The sequence below is a fragment of the Miscanthus floridulus genome, chromosome 6 (genome assembly GCF_019320115.1).
Source record: "Miscanthus floridulus cultivar M001 chromosome 6, ASM1932011v1, whole genome shotgun sequence".
Classification (NCBI taxonomy): Eukaryota; Viridiplantae; Streptophyta; class Magnoliopsida; order Poales; family Poaceae; genus Miscanthus; species Miscanthus floridulus.
Window position 1 is genome coordinate 52,550,736 of NC_089585.1, and position 11,910 is coordinate 52,562,645.

The 11,910-nt window shown below is 45.4% G+C and overlaps 1 protein-coding gene across 1 annotated transcript; it reads left to right on the forward strand.

The window, feature by feature from the left end:
• Positions 1–4,466: 4,466 nt before the first annotated feature.
• LOC136456047 (uncharacterized) lies at positions 4,467–8,956 on the forward strand. Its single transcript, XM_066455808.1, has 9 exons — positions 4,467–4,725; positions 5,213–5,328; positions 5,581–5,753; positions 6,920–7,013; positions 7,229–7,339; positions 7,432–7,521; positions 8,127–8,212; positions 8,324–8,388; positions 8,483–8,956. The coding sequence occupies exons 1-9, from the start codon at positions 4,578–4,580 to the stop codon at positions 8,590–8,592; spliced, it is 993 nt and encodes a 330-aa protein (XP_066311905.1). The 5' UTR covers positions 4,467–4,577; the 3' UTR covers positions 8,593–8,956.
• Positions 8,957–11,910: the final 2,954 nt, after the last annotated feature.

The window sequence follows — 11,910 nt, forward strand, 5'->3', positions numbered from 1 at the left end:
GAATGCACTTTTTAGTTGGTCGGAGACAGCAGCCAGCTGCTCAGACTGGCTCTACACCTGTTCGAACACAGCTGCCAACTTTTAGGTCAGGACCCCCTTCTGGTATTCTAGGTCCCACGCATTCGACTCCACAAGGTCTCATTTGTGTTGGGCCCTCTGGATATTCTTCTCCGAGAGGTTCCTAGCCTCTTTGAGTTTTTCATTCTCCTCAGCAAGGGGCTCCATTCGCTTTATCAGCTGGCGGCGCTGCTCGACAACTCGAGATATTTCCTACAAAATGCACGATGACAGTATCGTTATCCAATTCCAATAAACAACCAGGACCTTTCCAAACGCAGTATTCACCTTGATCTATTTCATCACACCGATAAGGGCAGTCTCTAGTCTCCTGAACTCGTTGGTGGTGTCCTCCTCTTCGACAATCACTATTTCATCACCGCGCTTTCAGAGGATCCAGACTGCTTGGGGTCGAGGCTCATCACGCACAATCTCCTCCGCCTTGTCCTCCTCTGTTGTAGCCGGGGGCACCACCTGGGGGCTCGGTGGTCGGATAGCGGGTCTGACCATGCCCTTCGAAGCATCGGGGACTGCCGTCTGCTCCTTCAGCGCCGCAAGCTTTTCCGCTCCAGATTCTGCCGTTGCCGAAGGTGCTGTCGCCGACTTGTTCACCGTTGTAGACATTCATTCGCTGCCACCAAGCCCACTAGGGGCAGCGATTGGCTCCCCCGCGTGCTCCCGAGCACTTGAGGACTCCAGGATGGGGTCTACTAGCATCTCCCCCGTGCGTGGGCTGCGTGGAGGCTCTTTCATGCTCGAGGGAGGGTTCGTTAGATTCTCATTGTCATCAGACCAATCGAACACCATGGTCCTTCATGTTTGGTTGGTCTGATCATCGTCAAGCGAGATGCCGCCTGGTTTATGGGGAGCAGTAGCCATTGTTTTCCTCTTCTTCTGGGACGGCTCATCTGCCACCGGCCTCTTCCCCTAGATTTTCACCAACATTGGGGGAGGACTCTCTGTTCGACCAGTATCCATACCTCCGGACTCCGAGGAGACACCAACAAAGCTTTCTTCAGGTTGAACCGGTCGTCGTGCATCCACCGACGGCGGCCAATCATTTCTCGACATGCCCGAGAAATACACTGTCTTGTCCTGCAAATGGATCTTCGCATGAGTAGGATCAGTTTATTGCTCGGCAAATGACAACATATAAAAAAACTTCTAGGAAACACACAGTCGGGATATTCACCTAAGGAGGCAGATTCTTGCAGTTGAAGGGCTTTGTGTACCCTAACAACCTGAAGGAGGCTAGCGGAGCGAACAGCTTGGCAGTCTGCTCTTTGATGACGTTCCTAGACAGTATTTATGGCCTCTCTCGGGTACCGTCGGTCTCCCCTTTGAATTCAAAGCCTGGGTGCGCCCTCTCTTTACAGGGCTGAATACGGCGCACTATGAAACTTGCCGCCACCAATCCGCCATTGGTCTTCATGCCTTTTATCAAGCCAATGAGTTCATTCACTTACTCCATATCGTCCTTGCTCGGCAGCTCTGACCAACTCCTCTGGCTTTCTAGGATGTGGTCAGTGTTATAGCGAACCACTGGGTGGCTTTGTTTCATGTAGAACCATCTGGTGTTCCACCCCTTCAGTGACGTGTTAAGCGGTATGGTAAGGTATTCACTCACCATTCCATCCCGCAGTTGGAGATACACCCTGCCGACCACCTTGGAACCAGCGCCGCCTCTCTTCTTTAGCCAGAATAGGTGATAGAAAAGATTGAAGTGGGGTAGGATTTCAAGGTATGCCTCACAAAAGTGGATGAAGATTGAGATGTGCAAAATGGTATTAGGGTGGAGATTACACAGAGTAACCCCCCAGAGCTCCAACAGATCCCTCAGAAATGGGTGAATAGGAAACCCTAACCCATGCTAGAAATAGTCCTCGAAGACCACTGCTTCATCAGTATGAGGTGTTGGAAAGGACTCACCGAGGGTTGGCCACCATCCGGCGGTAGCACGGTCGAGGAGAACGTCGGCTTCCACCAATTAGTTCAGCTCAGCTTCTCCTGTTCGTGACGGCACCCACTCCTCGTCGCGTCGGGCCATGGCGTCCGCCTTCTTGGGACTCGTCTTCTTCGATTTCGTAGCTCCTCTCTTTGGCACCATCTCTCAGATCTGGTTAGGGTTTGACGGCGGAGGCAAATGTGGTTGCGGATTCGGTAGAGCGAGAGATGAGGAGGAAGATGAAGTGACAAAGGTGGGAACGGGGTATGCGGCGGCACTATTATATAGGATTTTCCCCACCGTTCCGCATTCAAGGGTTTTTTAGGAACCGTTCCCGCGATCTGCGCCGCTCCGATTTCTCCGATGCGGCATATGGGCCGTTACCTGGGCTTCTGCACAACCGTAGCCCATGTCGCTCATTTATTGCTGCCATCAGTTGCTCATCGCCAAAATATCGCTGACTTCTCTACCATTTATTGAGGCTCAGTAACTAACACTGTACAGTCGTTACTCCGGTTTTTTCTCCACGATTTTATTTCTCCGATGTCTATGCCTGCGGCTCAGGGACTGGATAACTGCTACGCTGGTCTTTGATTGTTTTTCTATTTTTGACCCTAGCATCACGTGACTGCGTCACCTACTGTCAGGCTCGGGGACTAAGTGGGCACACTTCACCTTGCGGTGAATGTGTTTTGTCTCTTTTTGGGCCACGCCCGGAGACTGGCTGCCTGCTCGGCTGGTTTTTCTACTATTCTTCTAATTTTTTACCCTGGCACCATATGACTACATCATCTGTTGTTAGGCTCGGAGACTAAGTGGGCACACTTCACCTCGTGGTGAGTGTGCAGAATTTTTTCTCGAAGACTACATGCCTGTAGAATAAGATTGGCTCCTACTGCTTTGTTCGGACTCTAAGTGGGCACACTTGGTCCACTGCGAAGAAATTTTCGATTATGAACTTGAGCTCCTTACACCCTTATGGTAAGCCGTACTTGGGTCACGCTGCTCGGCGATAGGTCACGCTGTTCGGCGACGGTTCACGCTGTTCGGCGACGGTTCACGCTGCTCGGTGACGGTTCACGCTGCTCGGCAGTTCAACACAGTGGTTGGACCATGAGCTTGACTGCTCGGCGTTATTCATACCTACTCGGACGAGCTCAAGATGGCGTTGCACAATGGGTACAAGGTGCTCACGGACTAGCTGTGGGGTGTACGACCCCAGATACCCACATCAGGCCATATGGGCTGCGCCCCTAGGGGTGGGCCAGCCCACAAGAAAAAGCCTTGCGAGGCACGACTCTGCTCGGTACCTCCCGCAAGACATCGGGAAAATATCCTAAAGATACTACGAGATCTGTTAGGATATGTATAATCCTAAGATTCCTGTAATCAGTTATTACTTTCCGGTTATCTCTCAGATCTAACCGACTTGTAACCCTGCCTCCCGGACTATATAAGGCGGGCAGGGACCCCCTCTAAAATCACGGCATATCATACGATAGCTAATACAAACCAACATACCACAGGAGTAGGGTATTACGTCATACTGACTGCCTGAACATGTCTAACTCGTGTGTCTCTGTTGCCTTCTTGTTCTTGATATCATGCTCCTCTGCCGATTAATCTATCTTCGTGGGATACCCCTCGGAGGACTGTCGACAATATTCTGTCGACAAAGCGAGAACGGGAAATTCTTGTACCGACCGAGACCGAATACCAGAATTCCTGACCGGATATCATTTTCTCGAGGAAAAACAGATTCGGAAAGAAATCCGGGATCGAAATCGGTTAGAGTGATTTCTCAACCGAATTAGCGGATCCCGTATTTGCTCTGGAAAACTCCCATAGGAAATTCCCGTTTTTGCAAACGGCCCAACACACCCAGCCATGACTCAACTGCCCCGCCCAGTGGACCACCACCTTTTCAGTCTGCTTTATAGTTCACATGCGCACCCACCGGTGATTCACTTGGCGAGGTGGGACTAAATGCACCAGCTGACGGCTGGCCTCTGTGCATCAGAAGAGAGGAGGCAAGGAGTCGACGAGTCATGCATGCGGGCCATCATTCCATGCTTGGCCCAGGAATTCTAGCATGGAGCAGCAAGGTTTGGCCCTTTGTTCATTTTTCTTTTTTATTTTCTTTTTTGGTAGTTCTGTAGTTTTCTTTGCATAAATATTCTGATGAGCTCACTGTTTGCTATTGTTTGTATATGGATTATGCATGGTTGCTACTGTTGCATCGACCTCACTGTTTCAAGTGGTTACATATATCGATGTTCCCGTTTTGTGTTACCGTTTCCCATCGTAATTGACACATTTCCGTTCGAAATATTCCGTTCCCAATATCCCGTAATACCGAATTCGTTTTCTCATCCAGCCTTCTTATTTCCGTTCCTATTCTCCACCAAAAAAAAAAAATACAGAAGCGAAAATGGTTAAGATATTTTCCCGACGCTTGCGGACCGTTTTCATCCCTATCCAGACCGACCCCGATTCCTGGGACTCGAACTCGATCCACACCATCATCCATCCTCCCCGTCACACTGTCGCCGCCGCGACGCCGCCGGCCGACGAGATGAGAGCAGCCGCTGCGGCCTCCTTCCATCTGGCACCCGCCACCAACCGGGCCCATCGCCGCGGCTCCATCGCCGACTCCTGTTCCCTGAGACCTGCGCCGACTGCTCGGCCGCCTCGCCTCCGTTCGCTCGCCCGCGCCTCTCTCGGTAACCGTCTCACCGCCCCCTGCCCTTCTCATATGCAGCTTCTCTCCTTCAAATTTGCGACGGTTGTCATGCCTGCGCCTTGAATTGACCAATTGGATTAAATGCTATATCATTTCTCGGCTCTGTTACGAACTGCTGCTAATAGAGCTTGACATCACAACAATTTGGAAGATGTATCTAATCCTCTCAAGCTACATGTGTGTTGGATGCCCACACCCTTTGTTTCCGATGGAAATGAAGGATTAGCTTGTCGCTCATGCCGTTAGTAACTGTAGTGCTGATTTCGATGGGCACCAGGTTGTACTAGTAGCTATAATCAATTTCGTGCCATGTATGTATGTTGCAATTTTTATTGATTGCGACGTGCTCAAAGTTGTAACTTGCAAAGGTTCCTGTGTTATGTTCTTTATTTCCAAATCACGAAGTTCATAGAGATGATTGCTATTATTTAATTCTTCTTTCTTTTTTCTGTGTTTGTGGTTCATAGGGATATCTCATGATAAAGGGTCTGACATTTCTGACCCCAATGTTGTTGGCCAGAATGATTTACTGATTGTGGGCCCTGGTGTTCTTGGACGAATCGTAGCTGAGAAGTGGCAAAAGGTATTCCTAGCTATGATTAATATTTCTGATATATTTACTCGGCTCCTCAATCGCCTTAGCATTGAGAATCATGCACCAGAACAACTTACTCAACCGATGATTTTACTGTTCAAATCAGTTTTAGATCTTTGCTGTTTCTTTTTGGAATGATCCCCTTTTAACCAAACATTTCCTTTTTCCTGTACCGCCGGGAGGGGGGCGGGGGGGTGTTATATCAACTCTTGCATAATTCCATATTTTTTCATCCTATAGGAGCATCCAGGTTGCAAAGTTTATGGCCAGACTGCAAGCAAAAATCATCACAGTGAGTTAACAGATCTTGGCATCATCCCCTCATTGAAAGGCACCACTATTCATCAGAAGGTTTCACATGTTATTTTCTGCGCTCCCCCGTCCGGTTCAGATGATTACCCTGGGGATGTCAGGTAAATGAGTGCATGATAATGATGATTTCATCAATGCATTTCAATTTTCCAGTGCCATATTTTATCACGTACTTTGCTCACTGGTAATGATAATGGTAAAAATGATCTGGCTTACTCTTTTTTTTTCTTTGGAAATCATGAAGCTCTCCAAATCTGTGTTCTTCTAGTGCATTACAGTACATAACATTTCTAGAAAAAAAAATTCGGACCACCGATACTGAAATCCGTTTTGGGGTGTGTTAGTCTGTTTAGGTTGAGATTTCATATCCAAGTCAAACTTGATGGAGATCTGGGCACTATATCCTAGTTAAATATCAATTGGGTCAATCAGATTAAACTGATGGCAGTGAATGCATTGTATGTTTGCTGACAGCCATAATAGTGGCATATGTTACAAAGAAACATGAGCATATGTTTAGTAATAATTATTGTTGGTGACTAGCATGGTGGTGTAAGACTAGATGCAGCAGTGTTTATGCTAGAGCTGATAGCAGATGTGCCACCATCACAGTATCATGCATAGTGACAGAGAACGGGGGTGTAAAACATGGTTGATTTCTCAATTCTTGAGGCAGGACCTGATGATCTCTTTTACTTTAGTTAGGCTAATATAAGTATACTCAGATGAAATTACAGATATGACAGAAGACTTTACATCTCATATTTCGGTTGCAACTCATCCCTGAATTTACCAAAGTGTATTATGCTTGAAACAACTTCCCAGTTGGCGATAAGTGTTTTTGGGTTCATGGACCAACGAAGGTAACATGTCGTCTTGTTAGCAACTAAGGTAACATATTGTGTTTGGCTATGGCTATCATGGAATCTAGGTGCTGTGTTTTATCTGGTACTTGGTTGGTGTTGTCCGTAAATATTTATTTATGCTAACAATGAATGAAAAAGGGCTCTTCACTATTTGTAGAATCTAATGTACTTGCTGGTTAATCACGTGGATACTATATAAAGATGGTCATTGCTAGCTTTATTTAGTGTCAACACATCTGTGCTTCACACCATCACCATTCATAATCCATACTTGACTGCATTTTGCCACTGTTGCATGTGAGTCTGTTATGAATTCGTCATTCATCTTTCTTCCACTAATTAAATTATATCTTATTTAGTGTGGACATGTGATGTATCCTCATTTCAGAAAATGTGTGCAGATTGGCAGCATCAAATTGGAGTGGTGAAGGATCTTTCCTGTTTACATCAAGTACAGCTCTGTATGACTGCAGTGACAACAGCTTGTGCAACGAGGTAGTATAGAAAGACATCTATTCTGCAGGGATCATATTTGTCTCCACTATTTTCTCTGGCTCTTTTGGGTGGTACAAGTTGGCAAACTTTTAAAAGCAACCACAAACCATGTTATGCGTCCGTATCTGTATTTTAGTTGTCAGTGGGAAAACTTTGCTTGTCCTGCTTTCCTTCTTTTTTGTGATGTATTAACCATAAATGTTTTCGTTGTGCAGGATTGTCCGTCAGTGCCAATTGGCAGGAGCCCTCGTACTGATGTGCTTCTAAAAGTGGAAAATGTTGTTCTTGAGGCAGGAGGCTGTGTTCTCAGGCTAGCTGGACTTTATATATCCTCAACTAATGCTTAATTGTTATGAACACAAACTCTTACACATTACTATGGGTGAAACTGGTTAGCATTTCCTTGACTTGGACACACAAGATAGACAGAGGTGCTCATGTTTTCTGGTTGAGGAAAGGAACTTTAGACACACGACCTGATCATATCATCAACCAGATTCATTATGAGGTAAGATGAGCTACAGATTTATTTTATTTGCAGTGTTGCACATCTTGTTTATAGTTTCTCAACTCATCTTACCATCTGATGGTTGAGCACTTGAGCTTATTTATGTTATGTCCAGAATCTGTAAATGAACGTACAGCATTTAGCTCAAAAAATGCTAAGCAGAATGTTAGTAATTTTAATACTGTACTTATTTATCAAATACAAAAGCATAGGTTTATCACTCAGATGTTAGTAATTTTAATACTGTACTTATTTATCAAATACAAAAGCATAGGTTTTCAAAACTATATATGTAGCCTGTAAATCCTGAAGCTTATATTGTTGCAGTCTATGAAGCAAGTTGAAAAAGTGATTTTTGTTGGTTTGTTACTTTAGACAATGCAATGCTATCCAATTAGAAGTTACTATATATCCACTTAATTAGTTTTGACCATAGTATTGTTCGATGTGATCCTAGCATGCATATGAATCACTAGAGCTGTTGATATCTTTACATATTCTTAAGGTCTTTTCCATGTCAATCACATGGACGGGTGTGAGTATAGCTTGTTCCTCAACCATCGTTATATTATTAGCTCTCATTATACATGTCATATTGGTGCCAGGATGCTGCTTCCCTTGCAATAGCAATCATGAAAAAGAGACTGCAGAGTCGAATATTTTTGGGCTGTGACAACAAGCCCCTTTCCAGGTAAAACTGCTGACCTTGTTCAGATCGGTTTCTTTGTTTTGTACTGTCAGTTTTGCTGGGCAGTGTTACACTTTTGGTTTGCCTAAATTGAAAAGGGATAAAACTTTACAGGCAAGAAATAATGGATGCTGTTAACAAAAGTGGAAAATTTGACACGAAGTTTGAAGGCTTTACTGGTTAGTCTTGTACTACCTGCTATGGTTTTGTCATATTCTTGAGTGCACAGGCATTACCATAGCTTAATTAATCTGAAATGTGTTTTAACTGCAGGTACTGACGGTCCATTGGGGAAGAGAATGGAGAATTCGAAAACTCGGGTTGAGATCGGTTGGGAACCAAAGTATCCAAGCTTCACCGAATTCCTTGGTATCAGCAGTTAACATCCTCGCATACTGTTCAGTTACTCTGACTCAGCTGAGTAGCAACCGTGGTTAGATTGTACCATCGTCTGAACTGGTGAGGGTGTACATCTCAGTCTACTCCGGGCCTGTCCTCGGTATTTTTTATTCTCACACTATTTGAGTTGTGAACCAGACAGATGCTACCCACCCCTCCGGGCAATGTATACTGTCACATGAATCGATTTGTCGATCATGAACATACATGGCCAACAAGTTTTAACTTTTAATCGCGGTTGTATAACTGCAAACTAGTTTTAACTTTTTAAGGTCTGGTCCTCTGGCCAACAAGTTGATTTGTCGACTGCAAGTTCCTTTCAACGAACTGAAGCTTGGGGTCGCAGAATGGTTCCAGAGAACTGATAGTCATCAACTACAGAACAAATGAGCAGTCAACAAATTGTAGAACAAGTGCAGACTTTGGTTGTCCCGTTTGCACCAAGCTTCTTTGGTCTGTTTACTTGACTAGCGCAGTTAGCCACACCACTTGCCATACCCTACCAATTTCGTAGCCAAGATCTGGCTAAAGAAAACAAGCACATGACGTGCTGTGAAATTGTGGCATGAACAAAACATCTGCCATAAAAAGCCTAGTAAAGTTTTGTAAAATGCGGTAACTGACTGAATAGGCCGTTAAACCATCGCTCATATATATATAAAAAAGGATAAAAACTGAAAGGTTAAAGTGTTTTAGAATTTAGATCATAGGACTCGCAGAAGGTTGAGGTGAAAGTCATCCATCCCATTTTAGACCTGAAGTGGAATTCCAAAACCCTTTGAAAACGACATTTTTTACACCAATAAATCAAAGTCAAGAGTTTAGAACAGTGCAGTTCAACCCTGCGAAAGATGAGAAGTCCAAACGGTTTTCTCTGTTCTCGTCACTGACATGTGGGTCCTCACGCGCCATAGATCCTGCCGTCTCTGCACCGGCCTATTCTTCTTGGACCTGCGCCCATGGATGGTAGTAAACAAATGGGTTGTATTTGTGCATCCTCCTCCCCTTTTGCGTCCCAAGCAACCATTTGCCTCCTTTCTCCACACTCGAAGCAACTCTGTCTCTTCCTCCGGCCGGCCCCTCTCACCCACAGCCACAGACTCAGAGGGAGATCGACCAGGGAAGGGAGCTCTCGTCCTCAATCTCTCCATAGAGGATCGGAGGCGTGTCAGGTTAGGCCCACGCGCGCCCACCGCCATGGGATTGGGATCGTGCTGCTGCATGGGGTGCAACGGCGGCGGCGACGACGGCGGAGGTGACGCCGCCGGCGGCCTGGATCCCAAGGGGTTCCTGCTGGCGATGATGATCGCCCTGGTGCTCTTCATGCTCTGCCACGTACGCCCGCCCCGCCGGAACTCGTACGTCGTCTACCGCTACTACTGATCGATCGTCGATGGCCGACGCCGCCAGCCGTGGACCGGCACCGTCGTGTGCCAAGTTGAAGGTCTCTCCCCTTCGTTCCGATTCCGCCTCTGGCCGACCAGGCCAACATGCTTTGGTAACTCGATTCTTGGTCCATCCTCTATAGTGGCACGCAATTAGCTGAGTTTTATGGTTACATTTTTTTAATCTTGCTTGGTGTGTGTGTGTGTGTGTGTGTATAACATAGCGTATGTTTTTAGAGAAAATCAGTACACGTTTGATGTGAATGATGTAAACAACTGAACTGGTCAATCAGAGAGAGATTGCACGGCAAACCTTTTCGTGTGTTCTTGGCCTGATAATTTTTAATTTCCTCACTTGTTCTGTCTTCTCTTCATGTAAATAATATTCAGGGTATCAACAAGATAAGGAGATGGAGATCATATTTGTTCTGTTCATCTCTGTAGGCATGTAGGATACTTAGCTAGAACCAAGGTCTAGCTTATACTTTCTTTGATGAGGATTCTCATCTGGTATGCTTTGTTCCGATCTGGGGACATGTACGGCCAGGCGGCAAAATCAAGATTGTAGGAGGCATTTGTGTCCTTTTTCTATACAGAAAAATAATCTTGGTTTCCGTGCGCACATACAGCACAATGAGACAACAGAGAAATTAATTAATTATTTAATGGACGAGGACAAACAACCACGGGAAAATACAAAGAGGCACTGTAAATAATCTACCTTTTATTGAGTTAATTAATTTCATTTGATTATATTGACTGCAGCAGTTCATGTCCCTCCCTGTAAATTTCTCTCATGCATGTATGTCTATCGTAGTGGTGGACTGGCGCTGGCGGTCATCAAAATTGACGGGTGTTTTGTTGGTACGTACGTGCACGAACGACGTATTGCCTTTTTGCTTCAAAAAGTGCGCTTGAAATGCGCATGATGATGTCAGCTAATCCGATGTAAACTTGAAAGTTGGGCTAGATAAACGCTAACCAAAGCTTTTGCTCGACTCTGGTTTAATTTGTGGACCAAAATAAATGATGTGAAACCTACGCGTTTACTTGTAGCTGTATGTAGCTAGTGTGTATGTGGCCAAAGCCAAACCTAGCTGTTCCGAGAGTGCACGGCCAGACTTCCTCGCTCCTAGCGCTGCTGGTATATATATAGCGTGGCTTGCTGATATAGCTCCATTCGCTTATCAATCCGGTTTATCAGTTACGGTATAGTGTTTTCTCTCATAACAAAATAGCCGCAGCCGGCTTATCAGCCGCAAGCCGACTGCGGCAGTTTTGTTGTGAAAGAAAAACTATGCACTATGGCTGTTAAGTTCAAAAGGTCTGATGCCCACCTTGCCAGCCCGCCTGGCTCCGATAGCGATAAGCTTGTCTAGTCTGATATCGGTTGCTCCCTTCTCGCTAATTCCAATTGCCCGCCTCCGCAATTAACTTCATGGGAGTTCGGCTGTTGCTAGACAAGGCGACCGTGCAAAATCTATCGACATATGTCTTGCATATAGCATATATATCGCTCATTTGGTTTGCTCATTTGCTTGGTGTATCAGATAGTAGAAAACACTAGGTTGCAAAAGCAGGATTGTAATCAAATACAAAAGGCCCGCCTGAGGCAAATACTGATGTATCTGAGCTTCCGTGAATTCCAAGGGCACCCGAGCTAGTTACTGACTTTAAGGTAACTTCTTCAATGATGCTATCTTTTAACACATAGTTTTTTACATGGATACCCCCACATGACATTCTCACACCACCTTAAAATATGTGTAGGAGCTAAGCTCTTGATTAAGAGCCAGCTTTTCTCTCATTTTTTTAAAAAATATGAGAAAATGCTTGAAGCTAGCTTAAAAGCCAACTGTAGAGCTGCCCTCGTTTAATTTAAAATAATACCCCGACAATTTTGTCCTCGGTCGACGG

Coding starts and splice junctions, on each gene's coding strand:
- LOC136456047 (XM_066455808.1), top strand. CDS start 4,578: ATGAGAGCAGCCGCTGCGGCCTCCTTCCATCTGGCACCCGCCACCAAC. Junction 5,329..5,580: donor TAGCTGAGAAGTGGCAAAAG/GTATTCCTAGCT, acceptor TTCATCCTATAG/GAGCATCCAGGTTGCAAAGT. Junction 8,389..8,482: donor GAAGTTTGAAGGCTTTACTG/GTTAGTCTTGTA, acceptor TTTTAACTGCAG/GTACTGACGGTCCATTGGGG.